Raw genomic sequence first — 22,869 nt, 5'->3', positions numbered from 1 at the left:
TCTCTCTCTCTCTCTCTCTCTCTCTCCCTCCCTCCCTCCTTCCCTGTAAACTCTTATATCATAGGAGTGTTGAGAGGATAAACTGGGGAAGGCCTGTTACATTGCTCTGATCTCCCAGGAAGGAGTGTGGCATTTAGCAACAGCCAAGTGAATATGGAACTTTATACAGAGGTGGGAAAACCTGTGGTCTTCCAGAACCCCAGGGACTCCAACTCCCATCATCCCTGCTCAATGGGGCATTGATGATGGGAGTTGTATAGTAATCCAGCAAAGCCTCAAAGCTACAGATTCCCTCCCCTCCCTGCTATAAAACACAATGTTCTGTCCAGGACTTATAGACTTTGACCTAATCACAGGCCTGCCTTTGATAGTATTCAAGCCCAGCACTGTTATCATTCACTTCAGGGTATAAAACAAGCCCTCTATGTACACAGCTGCGTACTGTCGGCGCCCCAGGGGCCTGGAAGCCTCGTGCAGGAGGCTCTCCCCATATAAAGTGGGATCGATTGACCTGTCAGGCTGCAGCCGCGCAACCTCTACTAATTGGAATCGCAAGAGGCATGCTGTGGTGCCTCTGGAGTGGCATCAACACAGAAAATCTCAGCCGATGTCTCCTTGCTCTGGAGAGCAAGAGGACACAGGTAAACAGAGAGCAGGGATTCGAGAAGTCAGCAGAGTTTTCAAAACAGAAGGCAGGCCCAAGGAACTTTTTTCCAGCTTGGGAGCCACATTCCCTACAGGACCACCTTCCAGAAGTCACTTGCTGCCAGCAGAGCCAGAGGCACAAGTGGCCCGGGCAACGAAAGCAAGCTTCTCGCTTTGTAAAAACGCATGCCACTTTCTGCACACTCTCACACATTCCTCCATCCAGACAAGCAAACAGCATTGTCAGAGGTCAGGGATGCTGCCCAAGCAAACCAACCCTGTTTTCACAAGATCCAGAGTTGCAGAATATATATACCGTATTTTTCGCTCTATAAGACACACTTTTCCCCGCCTAAAAAGTAAGGGGAAATGTGTGTGCGTCTTATGGAGTGAATGCAGGCGGGAGGCTCTGCTCAGAGCTCCCTTTAAAGAGCCCCGTGGAGCATGTGTGTGGCTCTTGGGGGCTTTTCCCTGAGGATGGAGAAGGGCTGCGCAGAGATCCCTCGTGCTGTCCTGGCTTCTGGCTTAGCCACGCGCAGCCTCTTCTGGGCAGGGGGAGCCTTTATCCCGCTACCCGGGAGAGGCTTCGCGCGGCTATCTCAGAAGCTAGAACAACAAGAGGCTATCCGAGAAGCCAGATCCCTCTTGCTGTTCTGGCTTCTGGTATTCAGAATATTTTTTCCCTCCTCCAAAAACTAGGTGCGTCTTATGGTCTGGTGTGTCTTATAGAGCGAAAAATACGGTACTCTTAAGTTCAGATTTGAGTACGCCTCGAGGGGCAGGGGCATTACAGCATCCAACCGCACCAATCCACACACCCCTGGGCAGCATTTATCCATCCATCCCTATAGATGGCACACCCAGTCTTAGGCAGCCCAATACAGTGGAGCAGGGATGTGGTACTCTAGAAGTTCACAGGCTCCAAATACCCCATCGGCTCACATAGTCAATGGTCGGGGTGATGGGACAATCCAGTGACACTGGATCCAGTGATACTGGGTTCTCCAACACTGCATTAGAGAAGGGGCAAATGTCTGGCCCCTAGGATTCTTCCCAAGCCAAACCACCTCCTCAGCTACACACCCTTTTCTCAGGCTACTTCCCTCACTGACCTTGCACCACATTCCCCTCCAGTGTTTTGGCTTGCCTGGAATGTGTCCTTGAACACTGATAATGACTGTCATGTTCCTGCTGGGGAAGGAGGCTGAGGGGCATCCAGAAACAAGCCTAGTGTACTGAGATAATGTTCATGTCCATGGCTCCTCCCACTTTTCCCTCTAGCCCCGCCCTCCCCTCCCATGCAGTTTGCAGAAGAGAATGCAACCTTCAAACTGATAAAGGTCCCCCACCACTGTATTAGAGGAAATAAGCAATGAGTGTTGGCCAATCTTGATTCAAGGAGCTGCCAAGGGCCTACATCTCTGTCCTGCTCACCACAGCAGCTGCCTGCGTTTATTTGCATGATTCACAATGTGCAAGAGATGTCAAGACTTGCCTGTGATTTGTTTGTCATGGTCAACAGAGAGCTGGGCTGAGTAACTGAGCAGGGCAACAGAGCAGCATCCTGGGACCACTTGCATCCCTGGAGACCACATATACATTATACCTTTAAATAATTAGAATGCCTAGAACAAGATGCTGCTTTTAATTATTAGTAGACCCCTGCAAATAAAAAGGAATTAATTTTTGAGAAGTGCCAGGCTGGCTATGGGGAGAGGAAGGTTCATTTTCCACATCACTTGAAAGCAGCAATTATAAATCTCTCTGAAAGATGCATCTCCCCAGGCTAGCAACATTTTCCAAACTCCAGGAAAGTAGGCTGAATGGCAGAGAGGGCGACCCTAACCCCCCTTTTTTGGTATTTATACTGTAGGCTCAATTTTTTATTTAAAACACAAATAAAACCTGCCCCCTGCTGTGTTTAACATCAGAGAAGAAAAGAAACAGAAGAGCAGGAAGAACCTTGTGGGTCATGCATCCCAGTTTCACAGAACAGCAGGAACTGGAGCTCCCTTGGGTAGCATGGGAAGATACAAGCTTCCCATGGCTCCCTTCCTAGAGCATGTTTTGACTGTACCTGTTGGGATGGACCAGGACTACAGCTCAATGGAAGAAGACGCACAACATCTCAGATTCAGTCTTTGCCATTGTTGGTTTAATAGGGGATGGAAAAAACTTCCATCTGAGACTCCCAAAGCAGTGTTTCCCAACCTTGAGTCCCCAGAAGTTCTTGCGACTACAATTCCATCATCCTCATCAAGGATGCTGAGAGATATAGTCCAATGACATCAGGGGATCCAAGCTTAAAGAGGCTGCTTCAGAGAGACCTCCTGTCAGTCAGGAGAAATGTATTGGACTAGATCAGTAGCCAGTGGGGTGCTCTCTGGATGTTGACTCCCAACTCTCATCAGCCCACGGCCAGACAATGGTCAAGGATGATGTGCTTCCAAGAACATCTTGAGGGCATCACGTTGACTACCTCTGAGCTCAATGGACAAATATTCCAACTTGGTGTAAGACATCTTCCTATATTGAGATACTGTATACAGTGGTACCTCGGGTTAAGAACTTAATTCGTTCTGGAGGTCTGTTCTTAACCTGAAACTGTTCTTAACCTGAGGTACCACTTTAGCTAATGGGGCCTCCCACTGCCGCCGCACCACCACACAATTTCTGTTCTCATCCTGAAGCAAAGCTCTTAACCTGAGGTACTATTTCTGGGTTAGTGGCGTCTGTAACCTGAAGTGTCTGTAACGTGAAGCATCTGTAACCTGAAGTGTCTGTAACCAGAGGTACCACTTTACTAAAAGGCAAAGTCTGCCACTGGTCAGAAAACAGATGACCAAGTTGACCAGAACGAAAAACCATGGATTCAGTAAAATACGAACATAAGAAGAAATTGCTGGACCAAGCCAATGGTCCATCTGTTCCAGCATCCTGTTTTCATAGTGGTCAACCTAAGTGTGGGAAGCCTGCAAGCAAGACCTGAGAACAAGAACCCTCTCCCCTCCTGCAGTTTCAAGCAACTGGTTATCCTCCATTAATCTGTTTAATCCTCTTTTAAAGCCATCCAAGTTGGTGCCTACTGTGGGAGGGAGTTCCATAGCTGAACTATGAGCTGTGTGCAGAAGTCCTTCCTTTCATCTGCCCTGAATCTTCCAACGTTCAGTTTCGTTAGATGTCCATGAAAGAAACAACACGTTCCCCTGCCCACGTTCTCCATGCCATGAATAATTTTATAAACTTCTATCACGTTATCTCTTACTCGTTTTTTCTCTCAGCTAAAAAAGTCTGAGATAACAGTGCAGCTGGGCTCAGTCGAAGGCTAAACAAAGCCAAATGGAAGGTTTCCAGTTGCTTATAGCTCTTCCTTTTGAGGAGAAGCTCTGAGCAGCTTCAAAGCTGGCATCCTGTGCTTGGATAGCTCAGTTGGAGGCATCATGGTGCTGAAAATGCCAAGGTTGAAGGTTCGATCCCTGTATGGGATGGACGCATATTCCTGGGTTGCAGGCGGTGGGGTGGACTAGACAGTGATTCTATGATTTCTGATATCCTGCTTTGCAAGCTCTGCTTAGTCCCACAATTATTTACTGAACCCACAACCTCTGGTGTCGATTGGATATAAGGGGGGGCTGCCTATGTTTTCTGCCCCCAAAGCTTATGCTCTGGGACCTGAAAGCAGCTATTTTCACACTGCGTCTCGGTTTGCCCACTCTCAACTATCTCCCCCACCCCCAACACTTTCAGCCACAGGAAAAGTTTGGGTACACTCTTCTGTGACTTGAGAGGCCTCTTGTGTGTGAAACAAATCTGCACTCTGGAAGAAGCTTGCAAATGAGCCACGGAATTAGCTAACGTGGGAACGTTGTAAATTCTAGATGTTGTAACACTGTAAATTCATGACTGTGCAAATTCGCCGCAACCTCGCCGTCAGAGCTGCTATGATTCCCTCCTTCCCATAATTAAGTAACGATTGCACCAGGCATATAATGTATAGGTTACCAGGCACTGGGATAATCAATTCCACAATGTGTGCAGCACCAGATTAACAAGCAGGGAATTCTAAGGGATGGATTGAGCAACAAGTCTGAAATCAGTCCAGGTTTAACAGACTTCTCCACAACTGAATCAAATTGTGTTGGTTAAAGGAAATGCAAAACACACAAAATACATCTATATTGGGTATAGAATTCAGCAAGCTGAGAATCTCTGCTTTGAATTTTAAAAAAGGAAGTTTGTAAATTCTTATGTTTTGCTTTGCAGATTGGAGAAGACTCATCAGCCCTTCTACAATCTTCTGTTTGGGAGAACCAAAGACAGAAAAAACCCTCTTGTTGATACAGGAGATTGTATCTCAGTGTTGTGGACTCTTGAGGGTGTGTGATTAACTGCAAAGTGTGCAGTTAAAATAAACTTTAGTTTTAAAAAAATCACTCTAAGATAAGATTTGAACTGACTTCCCGCAACCTGACAGTTGGCCTCCCTCTGTCTTCTGAGGTTTTACAAGGCATTTGCCCAGACTTTTTCAAGCCAATCTTCCCTCATAACCTTAAGGACTAGAAAGTTGGCAGTGGTGTGCTGTTGTTCTCTTTTCCTTTAGGAAAAAAAAGACACATTTTAGGATGTTAGGATGATGAAATCTGTGCCTAGCAGAAATTTATCTGCTTGGCAGAGGAGTGACAAACATGTGAAGACTGTCTTTTTAGGAAAAATAACCCCCAACATTTCTAGGCAGCATATTTCATCAGTGGGCTTGGATGTGGACGTTTCCCTATCCTCAGCCAGCCTTCCTGTCATTTAAGACCACATTTTCCCTGTGCTATTCCACAATGGATGCAGCCACTGGTCATCTTCCTTCTTCCCTATCTGTTTTTTAAATATCTGGATGCTTACAGTGAGACAATGAAGCATGGGGGTTAGGAGAGCAAGAAGCAAGCTGGGAAAGTCCCTAATTTCACCCTAAATATGACCTCACACAACACCCCCACCCCTCCTTTGGTAAAATGAAGATAATCCCATAGGACTACCTCACAGGGTTACTTTGAGGACTGCTCAGAAAATGCAGATGAAGCAATCTGAACATTCAAGAAATGTGTCAAATAAATAGCAAGATTCTTAGCCTGAACCTCTCCAAAGTATTAATATGAACCAATGTTACATTTTTGTCATTCCATTTACATCCCACCTTTCTTCCAAGGAGCTCAAGGCGGTGTACATGTTTCTCTCCTGCTCCATTTTTGCCTTATTATTATTATTAACAACAAGCCTGCAAGGTAGATTAGGCAAAGAGAATATGATGAGCCCAAGGTCACTCAATGAGCTTTTGGTTTGAACCCTGGTTTCCTAGGTTCTTGTCAGAAACTGGAAGGACTGTACTACACTGGCCCTATAAATCACAGCTACAAACCTCGTTGAAAACATAAGATCTACTAATGAAGCTCCATTTCAGATTCTGTCTCCTGTTCTCTACCAAAAAAAGCAGGGCCTTTTCAGTGTCTGCCCTGGAACTTTGAAACTCTATGTTGCAAGTTGTCCATTTAGCTCCCCTCCCTTGTCAATTCATATTTCAAGGAGGGCACTAGAAGACTTAGAAGACTCTAAGCACCCTTAACAAACTACAGTTCCCAGCATTCTAAGGGGGGAAAGCCATGGCTGTTCTAAGTGGTATCATAGCGGTTTAAATGTATGATGCGATTGTAGCCTTGGTGTCACACTTGAGAGTGACAGGGCGCTGGAAGCATGCCACCGGATCTCAGGAACTGGCTTTTGCAGAAATACGGACTTCAGTTCCCTCTCAGCCCTCGATTTGTGCCATTCGCGTCTCCCTCCATCCAGCACCTCCACCGTGAACGGCATAAAAAATGATGGACTCCCAGCATCCCAGGGAGACTTTGGCTCTCGAGCAACACTAACAGCGACCCAAATGCCAGGAAAATCAATCCCTCAAGATCCCTCTGTGCTGCGATCATCCCCTCTGGAAGGAGACCAAGATAAAGCCTGCCCTGTGACTCAGATCGTCATCTTTGGAGCTGAACTGAAGCCACACGGTCTTGCCAGCCGCAGATGCACAGCTAGCGGGCAACAATAGCTTTGTCGCGGTGTTCCGAAGCTCCTCTCTCCCACTTCCCACTTCTCCAGCCTGGGCTCCGCTAGCAGGATACTAGTCCATGCCGCACGTGCCGTGGAGCCGGCGCTGTGCCCTCGTCCGCAGTCCTGTCACATCCCCGCCTGAAGCTTGATGGGCCGCACCTGGCATGGCAGAGGAAGGCGACGTACAGATGTCCCAAAAATGACCGCATTTGCAGCTTCAGCTATAAATAACACCCAGCAGGACAGCTGTGCGTCCAGCACATACCGAACGAGACACAGCCGGCTTTGAGAGGGCAAAGCCAACATCTGTGCGATGCAATGAAGACTGAAGCCACCAGAGGGGGGAAATAAAAAAGAGGCAGGAAAGAGATGGGTTGTTGTTGCTTTTTAGAGAGAAGCAAAGCTCCAGCCACAAGAAAAGAGAGAGATTAGGAAGCCTGAGGCCTGTGGACTCAGAAACAAGCACAGCGAGAAGTGGCACAACCGCACCGGCATGAAAACACGTCAGAGTTCCCAGAATCCATCTGGCCCCATGCTAACTCCAGAAGCTAGCAGTAGGTGACTGGCAAGTTTTCATCTAGCGCCACGGCAGAGGTTTATGGAGGGATTAGCAAGGATTCGATCCCCCTCCCCCTGCAATCATATTTCTTCGTGGAAGCCTTAGAAATAGCCACACCCAAAATCAAGGTTGGCTCAAAACATTTTGCTGCCTGAGGCAAATGGAAAGATGGTAGTTCCCCTCCATCTACACCAAAGCTGACTGGACTGACAGCTGAATTTATTGCAACACTGGTGAGAGGGCACAGGCCTCTTCTGCACCTGAAGGCAGCAGGCTAGCTTAAGGAAACAGAGGTCAAGAGGGATACCCAGCTGTGTCTCACTGCCGCCCCTCAGCACCTGCCACCCGACTCTGCCTAATGTTAGGGCCAGCCCTGCCTGAGATGCAGCATCAACAGAAGAAAAAGCCCAAGGGTTAACCCTATATACTAATAGCAGTCGAGGTCCATCACTTGGCTGGTATTGGTCAGAGCACACTGAGCCCAGACAAACCCCACACCTGTCAGAATGAGAGCTCTACAGGGAAAAGGCTGTACCTTATTGGTGGAGTATATTCAGAAGGCCTTGGGGGCAATCTCCAGCCTCTGGGGGAAAGACTCTTGCCGCTCTGCATGTAAACTTGGGATTCAGAAGCAGGATTTATAAAAGGAGATGGGCCTACAGAGGCCACAACTGGAGAGCCAATCAAAACCTGTCCATCCCCACATCTGGTGATGTAATATGTATTAAAGCCTTGAGCAGGGAAGGGAAGCTATTTGTGACTGTGTGGCCATTAATAACTTTCCTCCAGCCCCTCAATTTCACACCCAAACAGGCTTCCTATTGTATTCAGAGACACTTGCTGGCTGTTTCGGAGGAGTGGTGCTTGGGGACATCTACCAGCTGGGGAATCCGGGGCTTGCCTTTCAAACGCTTGACATCCTACCACAAAACAACCTGCTGGCATCAGATGCCACTGAAGAGCGAGTGACAGGAGACACCTGAGCTGTCAGCTCCTGCAGAAAGTATAGAAGTAGCGCTTTACACAATACATGAAGCCCTGAGGTGAGGCCAGAGGGCGGGTCTCAAATGGGGACTCCTAGCTTACGAGGCCCAATGCCTTACTGGTGTGCCGTTTCCTCTGCAAAACCCAGCAGACCAGAGTTCTTCCACCTTGGGTCCCTAAATATCACAACTCCTACTATCCCTGACCACTGGCTGAGCTGGCTGAAGCAGATGGGAGTCCAACAACATCTTGGGAGGCAAAGTTGAAGAACTTGGCAGCAGACTGGGTTGTTTGCTTCGAGGGCACCACCAAGGCTGCAGGACCAGCCCGCTAGAGAACCTGGTCAGCTGGCCACCCCCTGTCCCCAGCCAGCTAGGCCCTATAAACCCCCAGCCTCAGCCTTCCTCCTCAGTCTGTGTAGTTTGTCTCATGTGTGAAGACTCAGCCAAAGTTCGTGTTTCCTTGGACCGTCTCTGGTTTTGAATATCCATCTGCCCTTGGTCACCCTGATCCTCCACTGTAGCTTCTCCTGCATTTGATTTCACCAATTCCGGGCCATGTAGTGTTGTGGCTGGCTCAACTGGACTGACAACCAACACAGCCCAGTTCTACAAACTGGCTGCCTATTTGCCTATCCCTTGTCAGTGCTGATGCACGACATGAATAATTGCTCTGGATTTGTCGTCACCAGTCCTGTACTGCATTTGATGTGTATGTTGTAATCACCCATATTTTCTCCAGCTCCTTCCTCTCCTATTTACAGTTCTGCTTTTAACACTTGGGGGGGAAATGTAACGTACAATGAGCAAATCTGTCAGTTTCCATTTCTCTCGGTTCCTTGGTTTTCTAAAGTTTCGCTTCCCCCTTCTCGACCTCTGTTTGCCAACTTCATTGCAAAAGCCTGCATGGAAAATCCTGATTGTGGATGCATTTTGCATACAATGTGCATTTTGGCAAACATGTTTCTCCAGTGTAATGCGTTTCTGCCATGATTTTCCCTAACTGGGGGCACACTTCCCCTTCATATAAAAAAATCATTACTACTACTACTAGAGAACTGCATCACAAAATTCATAGAAGAGTGAATCTTGGAAGGGCAGCCACATTTGGGTTGGCATGTTGGTTTGAAAAAATGCTAATTAGGGAGCTTTGCATGAAAACGTGATCCAAACTAATCCCAACCACCCCCCACATCTATACTACGAGGAGACACTTCGCCAACTGGACATACATTGAATTCTACCTAAAGAATCGAATAGAGGCACTTGGCCCCATTCCCACAAAATGCAAATCCCATGGCAAAGCTGCTGCCTGGGTGGCACCACAACTGCAAGAGATTCCAGAGCTCGGCAAATTTCAGATGCCGTTGAGTAAGTGAGCTGTTTTCCCCTCCTCTATTATTTAATTAGAAAGTAGCACGTCTCTTGCTGTGTTTCCTCCATTCCCCTCTGCTCTAATGGATCTTGTTTTGCCTCGTGCAGAATGGCAAACAGATGTAAGAGTATACACACACGCAGACACACACACATGCACGCACACACAGCCCCATAAACAAACATTGCTAAGGGAGGGGGGCTGCAAGCCATAACACCAGGTGCTAAGCACCTGCAGAACAGGAAACAGGATCCGCTGGATTCGGGTGGAGGGGCTGTAAACCTGCAAACGCATCCCATCTGCTGATGCACATCCCAAGCAAAAATAAGTCCTGTGAATGTGCAACTGCACTGAAGCACATTCATCCCTCCCCCCCTTTTTTCTCTCTGCTCTTCGGCTGCTTCCCACGCTTGAAATTGAGATTGCAAAGTCCTAGGGGCAGGGTGCTGTCTTTTTGTGCTCTGTAAAATGAGACTCACACCAATGGTGCAGTATAAAACAAAGAAAGTAATGAGTTATTACTACTACTACTAATAATATCATAATTATTATTATTATTAACCTGCCCTTTACCCTAAAGTCCTAGAGAAGGTTACAATAATTTAAAATAGGGATTAGAACAGTTCAAAAACTTTCAATTAAGAGTGCTGTTAGGAGACCCCTGTTCCCATGACAGAGCCACAACTCCTAGAAAGGCTTAATAATCCACCCCTCTTCCCAGGGAACTCTGGGAATTGTAGCTGTAGGAGGGGAACAGGCATCCCCTTACAATGCTCAGCATCCGTAACAAACCACAGTTCCCAGGATTCTTTGGGGTAAGCCATGACTGTTTACCGTGGCACCATGCTGCTTGAAATATACAGCGAAGAGGGGGCTTTTCTCTGCCCCACCCCTTCATCTTGGGCCTAACCCACCCACAGGGGCGCACCCATGCGGGTCAGAATATCTTGATGACACAGCACTGTTGTGCCGAACCTCTTTTCGCCCGGGGCTACAGCTGTTTCACTGAAGCGCAGCCAATGTCTGTTCCCTCCTGGCCTCCTCTGCAACCTCTCCCTGCTTATCTCCTCTCGCTATCTAGGTTTGTATGCCGCACCCCATGGGGCGCTATCTGGCTTATTACACAGCCCCTGTTTCCCTGCAAGAGAGCGGGAAAGCAGCAGACAGAAGGAGGCAAGGTGCCACTAGCTAGATCAGGCCTGGGAAAGCAGGTCACTCGGGAGCTAGATCTTCCGGTTCCTCCTCTGACTCAGCTCGGGTGCAAGACGATGCCCGCAGGAGCCTTCAGTGCTGATTAATGGCAGTGCCAAAATAAAATAATAACCATGTAGCAAGCTCCTGGGTGAGGAAGGCAGAATGAAGCCTGGGACACAGCTTCCAGACTTCGCCAAGGTCACTGGCGGTCCTGAGCCAAGGAACAACGTTCCAAGAAAGGCTGTTTCTTCATGCCCACTAAAAAAAAACATTTCCCCCATATCTCCTATCCATGCTCCAAGCACCAGCCAAGCCATGTCTCCTTGCACATGGGATCTCAGACGAAGAAAAGCAAAAATGCAATGGGGTGGTGCATGTTTCCAATGAGATTTGGTGGGTTTCGCTCAGGATCTGACAGATGCAGCTGGGTCAAATTCTGCTTCTCCCTCTCTCTCCCCATACGGCAAAGTACCAAAGCAGGCTTTGCCACAGTCTAGGCTTAGCAGAGAGCTGAGGCCAACCCTGGCTCTCCAATGGGAATACCTTTATGATGCACAAGTTTCCAAATGCTTGCTGGGTTCATTCATACACTCCTTGTTTAGGCAAATGCTTAAAAACTTTGCCCTCTTTTGAAAATGAATGATTCAATGCTTGTCCGGTTCTCAAGTTCATTTCTCCATCAGCCAGAGCAGACAACCAACTATAGAAGATGAGGCAAGACCATATTGGTTTGTTCTGGTTCCAACCAGTACTTGCTCCCCTTCAAGTCTAGACATTTGCCTCCGGCTGCAGCAGGGCTGGTGGGTTCTAGCAAATCCCATGAGAAGCAAAACACACACATGTTCAATGATATCCCATAAACAATGGCATCTAGTTGTATTTTTGGAGTGTGCAAGGGGGGGAAAAACACAGTTGTCATATCAACAGTTTTTTCTATATTTAAGATAGTCTTTCTACATCTACTGATCTACCAAAGGAGTCCTGCACTCCAAAGGAGTCTGCTGTAGATCTCTAGCTCACTGCAGAGGATTCTGGGGAATTGTTCAAAGGGTCTACAATCTACCCCAGTCTAAGTTTGTAGCTGCCACCATAAGAACTTAAGATGAACTCTTCTGGATCAGACCAATGGCCCATCTAGTCCAGCATTCTGTTCTCACAGTGGCCAACCCGGTACCACAATGAGAAGCCCACAAGCAGGATACGAGTGAAGCAGCGTCACTCTCTGCCTCTGATAATTGAGGCGACAGGAAGCCCTGATGAGGAGTAGCCTAGGATAGCCTTTATGCTCCATGGATCCCCTTTTAAACTGGTCTACACTTGACCTCACCCTATTTAAACCAAGAGCAAAACCTACGCGTTGTTCTACATCTGCACTGATAATGGTGAAAAAGCTGTATTTTTGACAGATAGGTCCCTATTACTGATCTTTACATAGGCAAACCTCTGGCAAACTTCCAAAGAACCTCAAGACTCAGCAGAATACAGTTTGAAATCCATTGGCCAGCTTGGAGATTGACCAACTGAGCAGACAACTCTTAACAATGAACATGCAAAAACACATGAAGCATTTTATGTGGAGCCAGGACACTGGCCCGTCCAACACAGCATGGGCTGCCCCAACCTTCCTCAACCTGCTGTTTGTAAAATGTTGTTGGACTCAAGGATGATGACGTTGTAGTCCAAGAACATCTAGGGGACAACAGGTGGCGAAAGGCTGGTCTTCTCTGATGTACAGGTTCTTAGGGTTTCAGCAGTCAACAAACTTCCCAGGTCTGTTACCTAAGAATGGGCATCCCCAAACTCGGCCCTCCAGCTGTTTTGGGACTACAACTCCCATCATCCCTAGCTAACAGAACCAGTGGTCAGGGATGATGGGAATTGTAGTCCCAAAACAGCTGGAGGGCCAAGTTTGGGGATGCCTGCCTAAGAACATAGGAAGCTACTTTATACTACAGTTAGAGCACTGAGTCCATCTCACTCCACATGGGTGGCAATGACTTGTGGCAATTCTCTGGGGCTTCTGGTGCAGGGGTCTCTCCTAGTCTTACCAGGAGATGCCTGTGATTGAATCTGGAACTATCTGGATGCAACACAGAAGCTCTATCACTAAGCTGCAGCCCTTCTGGCAAAGACACAAATTGAACCAGAGAATTTCTATGTGGAAATCGCAGGAATACCTAGTTTGGGCTGGCTGGAGGCAACCTTCTGTTGGCTTCTTTTGACACCCCTTCCCACTCTCACCATGCATCAGCTTTTGCCAATTCCATCCCTCAACCCGAATCCTAGTCATCCTCCAAAATTGTCCTCCCAACCCTCTCCCCTAGACTGTAACAACCCCCACCAATTCCACATACTGCAGTGATAGCTCATCCTCCCTTGCTGGCCTGGCCTGGGCTTGCTGCTCCTTGTCCCACCTCCCTTCACCTCTGCCCTGGCCATCTTGCTTAACCATTAAGTCCTCAGGGCAGGACTAGCATCATGTCTGCATCATACTTAGAGAACCTCATGAAATTCAAATGGAGCACAGGAGATCATTACCTTTGGGCTTTGCCCAGAGGCTCCAGCTCCTGCAAACATGCTGAGACAAGACGATTGATGGGGACAGACTATCACCAGGACCTAACACTGCTTCTCAAAAGCTTGCCCTGGCTGCCATTATACTATCAGGCTGGGTTCAAGGTTCTTCTATTAATTAAAAAAGGTAAAGGACCCCAACAGTTAAGTCCAGTCGTGGACAACTCTGGGGTTGCAGTGCTCATCTCGCTCTATAGGCCAAGGGAGCCAGCGTTTGTCCACAGGCAGCTTCTGGGTCATGTGGCCAGCATGATTAAGCCACTTCTGGTGAAACCAGAGCAGCGCACGGAAATGTCGTTTACCTTCCCGCCAGAGTGGTACCTATTTATCTACTTGCACTTTGGCGTGCTTTCGAACTGCTAGGTTGGCAAGAGCTGGGACCGAGCAACGGGAGCTCACCCCGTCACAGGGATTCGAACCACTGACCTTCTAATCAGCAAGCCCTAGGCTCAGTGGTTTAGACCACAGCGCCACCCACATCCCTGATTCTATTAATTTACACGGCCCTTAGTAACCATTCCAGACCTCTTATATCCCCGTTGAATCACTGAGACCTTTGGGGGAGTCACTGTATGTGGTCCCCCATTGCTCAGATGCATGGCTCCTAACCAGTGTTAGAAACTCAAGATATATAAGCTAGGCTCCTTAAATTAAGGCTGCAGTCACCAAAATGGAATGCCTAGTTGCCATTTGGAGGCAAAACAGCTCTAAAGCCTTATTTTTCTAATGATGGACTGACTGTGATTGATTATCAGTTAAACATCTGGCTAGTTCAGATGACAACCTTGAGCTGGGTTAAGAACTTTGAGTACTTAAAGGAGAAAAGTTACTTTATCCAGGGACAGTCCACATATATATTGGCCTATTCCAACCTTTTTTTTCTTAATGGTGACTGCTCCTGCTCAGGCTGCACAGAAAAAGCAATTTGGTTCCAGAAATTCCTTCTGGCTGTGAAGATAAGTTATAACTGATAGAATTCTACATTAGTGTGTGAAACAGTGTGCTTTAGTGGCACTTGGGACACGGTGGCGCTGTGGGTTAAACCACAGAGCCTAGGACTTGCCGATCAGAAGGTCGGCGGTTTGAATCCCCGTGACGGGGTGAGCTCCCGTTGCTCAGACCCTGCTCCTGCCAACCTAGCAGTTCGAAAGCACGTCAAAGTGCAAATAGATAAATAGGTACCGCTCCGGCGAGAAGGTAAACGGCGTTTCCGTGTGCTGTTCTGGTTCACCAGAAGTGGCTTAGTCATGCTGGCCACATGACCTGGAAGCTGTACGCCGGCTCCCTCGGTCAATAAAGTGAGATGAGCGCCGCAACCCCAGAGTCGGCCACGACTGGACCTCATGGTCAGGGGTCCCTTTACCTAGTGTGTGAAATCAGTCCAGGTCCAAGGATCCCCAGATGGTGGAGATGTCAGGTGCCATCTTGGCGCCCAGACATCTTCACTTGGTTTCAAAGCGGTCGAAAGGCTGGTGCAAAATGCACCTGGCCCCTGGCTAATTTCAAACACTGCTATGATCCAGCAGCATGGTGGGCCCAGTTCTCAGGAACAGTTCAGGTCAGCCCCATCCCTGTTGAACTTCCAGTGCTTACTGAATAATTTGTTTAAGAATAACCTGTTGGATCAGGCCAATTGCTCATCCAGTCCAGCTGTGTTCTCACGGTGGCCACCCAGACGTCTGTGGGAATCCCTCAAGCAGCACCTTCCTCCAACAGGCTTTTAAAATGTCACCTCCTCTGTCAACATCCAGACTGTAAACTCGTTGGGGCAGGGACCTGCCTTCTGCTTATGCCACGCTGTAAAAGCCACAGCACTGGGGTGACATAAATAACCATCATCTTCCAACTGAGCTCAGTGCTGAAAGTTCCCAGTGACTCCCTGACAGGAACACACCCCACCGCTGTCACTGGCAAGGCCTGGTGTTATTTTGACCTCTGCATATTAATCAGGGATTAACGTGAGGTGGGGATCAGCCCTCAAACCTGTTTTACTTTCCTCAGCACTGCCCTGGTACATGGGAAGTAATGATAATAATACAGGATGGACCCTGAGCATGTGCAAAGTGCCTTTCCGCATACCAATCAGTAAGCAAAGCTGGTTCTTTTGCTGAAAATTAAGGGCACTTGCTTCCAGGCAGGGCTGCGTTCCAGCATCTCTCTGAATTAACTACTGATGATAATCACTTATGGTTTGTTCAGGAACTTGAAAGAGTGTGTTTATTTAGTGTTGGAGCCCAGCATTTTCCCAAGGCTCCGAGGAGTTGACAATTTTCCTTGTGCCGCTTATAACAACTGCAGCAACAGCAAACAACTGCCACCTTTCCTTGCATGGCCCTCAAAATGATGGCCAGGGGAACTGGGGTGGAGAATTCCACTCTCCCCTGCAAGATTGCAAGTTCTTGTAGGAGCTGGATCTGAGCTCTGAAGCTCCAAGGGTTAAGGCTAACTGTTTTGCTGGGTCAGTCGGACCCTCGGACCCCCAACCGTGCGCACACAATGCAAAGACAGCCTGTTTCCCTTACTCAGCACATCTCATGCCCAGGCCTCACCACAAGCCTCTACTTGTGTTGTGTAAACCCAACTTCAAAGGAGGGAGGAGGGGAGAGAGGAAATAAATGCAGCTGTCAATTGAGTCTTACAGTCCAGGGGAGATCCTAGCTAGAAGGTCCTTTTGGCTCAAAGAGAAACACCTAAGCAGGAACTCCAATCCCATCATTTTTAAAATATATGGAATCTGGTTTTTGCTTCTGTTCTGCCATTTTACTGCTGTTGATGATGAAGTTTTCTGCTGTGCATGATACTGGCTTTTTTTAATCTCTGCAAACACAGGGACTTTTTTGGTTTTTGCAGGCTTGTTCCTAAATTCCTAGTGCATCACCTATACCAGGATATTCACTGATGATATTATTATATTGTATGGTTTTCACAGAGTGGCCCAAAGCAACTTCCATTAAAACCAATTGTAATGTGGGGTGGAGAGGTGCAGACACACAGCAGAAAGTAGCAGTGTAAGTCACTTGGAGATCTTTTAGGTAACAAGCGACTGGAAAGTTTAATTAATTGCAAGAACTTCGCTGTGATTTCTGCATTGCAGGGGGTTGCAGTGATGAACCTTTCCCCCCCCCCAGCCTTGCAAGTCTATGAGTCTATGAACAGTCTACTGTCTCTCAAGACAGACGGAGCAGTCATCTTCAAAACCATCACACATTCTTAGACTGACTGTTGGTCTGCTCCAAGTGCCATGAACAGTGCTTTCCCCCATTGTACCCATTTCCCTGACAGGCAAGTAACAAAATTGTTCATCTTTTTTAAAAGCTTCTTTTTAAGAGCATCACACCCAGCAGCCCTGAGTGGTTTGTCATCTTGCACCCCCACCCCACTCCCGGATGTTTCAGAGTATTAAATAGTCAGACCTGCGTCTCGAGTCATCCAAACGTGCCACAGCCTGCTATAAACTCTGCAAGGGAAGGGAAAGTACGCGGGTTGCATCATAGATTGCAGAAGGCAGATCCGCAATGGGTACTTGAGCCGACCATACTAAAGGCACATTTACGGAACAGGATACACTACTGCTTTTTTTTCTTAAGGGGATCTTCCATCACTTTTATGGCATATATATATAGATCCCCTTTATTAGCACAAGAGAAAAGAGCAAATATTGTAATAAGGAGCGGCAGGCAAAACCGAGAAGTAGTGAGAGTAATATATCTATATCCCCATATTGAAGGGATGCATATGAACAACATGAAAGAGACTGCGGAGAAAACACTTAAAGACAGCCTGATGATTCCATTGCAGTCCGTCTGGTAAGAGAAGGCAGATTCACTCTGTCCAGGGCATCAGGCCAGGATATAAGGGGGGGTGGGAAGCAAGATGAATTAAAAGAGTGTGCTTTTGACCTGGGAGAGAAGTGAAAATAATAACCATGCACTCTTAAATCTCTTCTCCCTTTCCCCCACTCCATAATGTTCAAGATTTCCACACCACAAGTTTCATCATATGCATATAAGCATCACCTCCCCACTACTGTTAACTGCTGGACACCCCAGCTGCAGGAAGTTTACAAAGCAAAGGTCTCTTTCTCCTGAGTTGCTAGCACTGGCTTTTCTTGAAATGCAAGTGGGGTTCCTCCCACCGCACCCCAGAATCAAGGAAGGGAGCTAATAGATGAGCCTGCTATATCATAACCAGGAAATGCCATAGAAATATATCATTCTGCTCCTGAGACCAGATGTGGTCTTAACTGCCCTTGTAAGCTAAACTGCCACAGACACCAGCATCTACCTACGGTGCTCTGAGACACATGCCAGAATGAATGAATGCTCAAAGTGGCACAATGTGGACTAGCATGATGCTGCAGCACAGCCACATGAGGCCTTTGGAGTAAACCTTCTGTCCTCATCCACAACTGAAACAAAAGCCTAAGGAAGTGGGATTTATTTTACTATCAGAATACAAACTACACCTTTCTAATACATAGGTATAAACAATTGCTCACCTAAGTAACTACACTTGCTCACAGTCACTCTGTTAGCTTTGCTTCTCCCCACTTCTCTCTTCTTTCTCCCCCACCCTCGCCTATCAACATTTAGACTGTAGGCTCCTTGGGGCAAGGACTTTTTCCTCATATAAAACTTACAGCACCATGTATGTGGATGGTGTTGTCCAAATGCAAAAAAAAAAAAAGAAAGAAAGAAGAAGCAGGAGATTTGGGTGCTGGGAAGAGAATTTAAGATAGATGCATTGTAATACTTTGGGTGCTGGGAAGAGAATTTAAGATAGATGCATTGTAATACATTGCTCCCATCAAACTCTCGGAATGCATATCTGCAAGCAGAAACCTCTTCACTTCAAGATTCTGCAAATAGCTGTGTGAAAACCCCTGAGAACTTTATTCAAATTTAACATATGCAGTTCAATTCCAAGTGGCATTCTGGTCCCAGATATCCCATTCAGCTACTGTATAGATAAACCAATGCGTGTGTGTTTGAGTAGGCAGATTTCAGTGAATTTCTTGAGCCTAGGAAGCAACAGTTAAAAGCTTTTGGAACACAAACATCACACACTCCCCACACCACACCCCCGCTCTTAAACACACAATATTCCCGGAAAGAATGCTTGCATAATATTGATTCTTTTTCCTTGGCAAGGAAGTTGGGGGGGGGGGAGAGACAGAAAGAGAGAGAGAGAGAGATTTCAAAACCGTGGGTGCATGTGTTAAGTATTTTATTAAGCTACCAAGACATAAAGATATATATATTTGGAAAGTAAGAGCCCACTCAAGATTACTTCATGGATTTGATTCCATTCACCGAAGTTTACAGAAGAAATGTGCTGAAGTTTTGGGGAGCATGGAGTTAGAAGGGGCCCCCTCAACGCAAATTCTGACAACACCAGTGTCTCACCTGCTGGTCTCTAGTCCTGAGGTTCAAAATACTTTTTAAAAAAGTAACCCTACCTAAATCATCCACCTGCCTCTGGAAAACTAACATCCACTTTAGAGGTCCATTCACATTCCCAGTACCCCTCTCTTCAGATTTTAAACTTATGATCCGAATCCTCTTCTCCCGCCACAACTCTGGGATTGGGACAAGAAAACCAGCTTTCAGAGCAGCCTCTCGTTCAATGCAAGGAACACTAGGGACTAGCAGCTTAAAATCCTCTATGGAAGGAGTTCCAAGGGAAAGACTCCCTTTCCATCATGAACACAGCTCGTTCCTGGGGATCGCCTCCTATGAGATACTGTTATGCCACCTTGCTGGCCCTAGGTGAGAAAGGATGGGGTCACTACCAACTGCTGTGTGCTTTGAAGACTCTGGATCCCACTTCCTACCCTCCCCTTAGCTTCCGCCCATCCTCAGGCCTCAGTTCTGCCTGCCCCCTGCTGTACCAGCAGCAGCAACACCGCTACAGAGAGCCAAGCCAATAGACCTCTTTGCCAACTGCCACTCCGGCGGGCACCAAAAAGCCAGCAGTGAACATGGACTCAGAACAGGCTCCCACCACAGCTTTCCTCCAGCGACCCAGCTGCTTGCAGGAGGAAACCCCCTCTGGGTTCTCCTGCCCCTTGCAAACTGTGGGCACTCACTTCCCGGCAGATTTCTGGAAGTGAACACTCAGTGGTAGCAGCAGCAGCAGCAGCTGTATCCTCCCAGAGCATCTTTCCCCTTTTATTGCCCGCTGCAGTGCTACCTCTCCAAAAGGCAACCCCTCCCACTGCAGCACACACACACACACACACAGCCCCTTCCTACCCCTGCAAGACAAGCTGGGCATGGCAGACCTGGGGGCAGTGATAAACACACTTGCACATCTTCCTTGCAGGGCGGCCAGTTGCCTCCACAGCCCAAAGAGTTAAACCTCCCAGCAATACCTCCCCCCAAAACCACACTTGGATTTCCTCCTGGAAGACGGTTTTCCATTAAGGGCGCTGACACACAATCGGCTTGGACTTCCCGTTTTTTCTCCAAGCCTCTGTCTCCAGTCTCCCCAGGACTCATCCTGCACAGCCACCTTGTGTCTTCTCGGGATGTGTGTGTCCCCCCTCAATCCACAACTGGATTAACCCACTGCGTGCAAAGCAGACAAAAGCACAAAGAGGAGGGTTTTTTTCTCTTTTCGGTTGGGGAAGAGTGGGCAAGCTGGGTCAGCTACCCAGCTGGGCGCAGGAAATTAAAAAGAAAAAAAGACAAGATCGTACCAAGAGACAGCGCCTTCCCCTTTTCTGCTTCCTACCAAGAGTCAGGCATAAAGGAGAGAGTTGCAGGAAAAGGGTGTATATTAGAGCATCTGTACCCTGGCTGGGCATCTATCAGAACCAAGACGTATTCTGTCAAGGGTGGGTGATGGAAGAAGAGCGGCGTTCTCTACCTGACGCTTTGGACCCGGAGGAGAACACACCTAGGGCGTTGGAGGGCACAATGCTGGAGCAAGCTAGCCTTCCCAACTGCTGCGCTCTGGCAAAACCAGGGTAGCACTCGTGCCCTGTAAACCCAGCAGGTGAAGGGAGCTGGTAGTACCTCAGGTGGCCAAGACTGGGTTTTTATTTAAAAAATAAACAGGCACTGGCTGGCAGGAGCCAGCCTGGCACCTGCTGGCATAACGAGCCTATCCAATGCCCAGCGTCTTTAATACCCCTTTCTTTCCCCATGCCACCAGGACAGCTGCCCACCCTCTCACCATACTCGTGCCACCGCCATCACCTGCTCCAGACCGAGGCAAACCTTTCCTCCAGTTGCCCAGCTCAACTTTCTCGGTCTCCTATACAGAGATCCCGAGACACACAGAGACCCAAACGCTCCACCGGAGAACCATCGTTCTTATGAGAGGCACGAAAAGGAAGAGAGCGTCTTGTTCAGACGATCGCTCACCTGGGACGTAGGAAAGCGCCGTTAAGCAAACTCCGGTAGTCCACCAGCCCCCAAACCAGCCCTTCTGCAGTTTCCCGGCCATCGGGGAGAGAGTTCCTTAGGTTGCCTGGTTGGCGATTCAAACAAAGACGAAGCGACGCCGAAGGTGCGGATCGATAAGCGAAGAACCCCCCACGCTAGTAGCATCAATCGGATCCGCTGCCAAAAAAAGGGCGGCCCTTTAAAAAATAAAATTACGGGTCCCGGAAAGGGCTAAAGGGGGAGTACAATATCCACCAGAGGAAAGCAAGCCACACACGCCCCCCAAGTTGCTTGCCGAGATCGCGCCCTCAAAGCTCTCCTTTCCTGGGGCGGTCCTTGGCGACCCAGCCGCTTGCCAATCGCCCCCTGCGCTCTCCAAGGCCAGCCCAGTCCGGTCGTCTCCTCTGGGATCGGGGGCCAAAGCTGGCACAAAAACGAGGAGGGAAGCACGGAGGGCGAGAAAGGAGAATACCGCCTCCTCCTGGGCTGCTTAGACCGGATCCTGGCGACAAGTCATCTCCCGATGCTCCGGACACCCCTCGTGCGGCGAGGCGGCACAGCCTCCGACCAGGGATCGGCTTTGCCCCGCTTTCTCTCCCTCCTTTCTCTCGCTTCCTTCCTTCCCTCCCCCCTCCTCTCTCGCCAGCCACCGAGCCGGATCCCCCGTGGCTTTGGGGCTTTTCTGGGACTGAAAAAGAGAGCGAGCGCGGTCGGATCCCGCGAGCACGTTGCTGTTGCTCCTATTGCTGCTGTTGCCGCTGCCCGGCGATCAGAGGGCCCCGGCGCGGAGCAAAGTGCTCCAAACAAGCTCCATGTCTCGCAGATCCCAGCTTTCGGCGAACCCCACGGCAGGCGGGAAGGAGGAGGAGAGGCGGCGGCAGCAACGGCGGCGTCGGATCTCCGCGATTGGGACTGGCGAGAGCACTCCGAGGAGGCTGGAGCGGCGAAAAGGGCGGAGAAGGACGACGACGAGGAGGAGGAGAGCAGCGGCTCCTCGCTGCAACATCAGCACCGGCGAGAGGCGCCTCCCTTTCTCTGGGCAGCCTCGGCTTGCTCTGAGCTGGAGGAGGGTGGCCAGCCGGAGAGCCGCGGCGGGGGCGCGCCTGCGCGTGCACCCTCACCCGCAAGCGCGCGCGAGAGAGAGAGCGCGAGGAGAAAGGGGGAGAGGAACGGAGCGCGCGCGCTCTCTTTCACATACACACACAACTCCCACCCGAGCCCCGCCGCTGGATCCCCGGGCCCGCCCCCCGCGGCTGTGATGTCACAGCATGCAAAACAGCAGGCGGGGCGCCGGCGTTAAGTCTCCGCGAAAGGGGCGCGTGCGCAGTGCTGCGCGTTCCTCCGGCGTCCGTCTGGTGCGGTCGGAGAGGCTTGGCGGGGCGGCTGCACGCTTCCCGCCACTCCCCCTCCTTGCCCCTGCGGTCCTCCCCTCCGTCTTTTCCCACTTGCAGCACAGGAGCTGCTGCTGCATGGTCCATGGGTACTAGCCCAGTGTTGTCGACACGGGCTGGCAGCGAGCGGCGGTCCCGGGTTTCAGATCAGTTTTCGGCATTTCCCACCAGGAGACAGGGTAGTAGGGGAAGCTGTGGCGCTCCAGGACTACAACTCCAATCACTCCTGAGACTCGGCAGTGCTAGCTAGGGCTGATGGGAGTTGGAGTCCAGCAACAGCTCAAGGCTCATCACCCGTGTCTGTCTGGAGAGGCCAGGGATTGAACCTGGGACCTTTTGCATGCAGACCGCGTGCTGTACCACGGAGCTACGGCCATTCTTATTTATTCCTTTATCAATTTCTTCCTTTGCTTTCATTCCCCACTCCCCGCTATATTTCTTGACCTTTTCCTCTCTTCCCCTGCCCTTCTGGGTCTGATCCAGCCATAGTGAAACACTTTGAACTGAAGCCCTTCTGGTACTGTATTGAGACCCTCCTGGATCTCTTTCATTGGAGTGGGGACAGCGGTGGCTCAAAATGGAAGGAATGGATCCAAATGGGTGTGTTTAAAGGAGGAAGAGAACTGTGCGTGATCCTTGCAGGATTACCCCTTTCTCAGTTCTACTG

General features: G+C 49.0%; 1 protein-coding gene across 2 annotated transcripts in view; it reads right to left on the bottom strand.

The window, feature by feature from the left end:
- The window catches only part of NECTIN1 (nectin cell adhesion molecule 1), a 136,062-nt gene extending 114,031 nt beyond the window's left edge, over positions 1 to 22,031 (bottom strand). Inside the window, exon 1 of one of the 2 annotated variants that reach the window (XM_053367750.1) lies at positions 20,791 to 22,031. In XM_053367750.1, coding sequence (XP_053223725.1) covers positions 20,791 to 20,872 — 82 coding nt within the window. In that variant the 5' untranslated portion in view covers positions 20,873 to 22,031. The remainder of the gene's footprint in view (positions 1 to 20,790) is intronic. The other variant, XM_053367749.1, reaches the window with a different exon arrangement.
- Between the last annotated feature and the right edge of the window lie 838 nt (positions 22,032 to 22,869).

Source organism: Podarcis raffonei, chromosome 15, assembly GCF_027172205.1.
Source record: "Podarcis raffonei isolate rPodRaf1 chromosome 15, rPodRaf1.pri, whole genome shotgun sequence".
Classification (NCBI taxonomy): Eukaryota; Metazoa; Chordata; class Lepidosauria; order Squamata; family Lacertidae; genus Podarcis; species Podarcis raffonei.
This window is presented reverse-complemented; position numbering and strand designations above follow the sequence as displayed.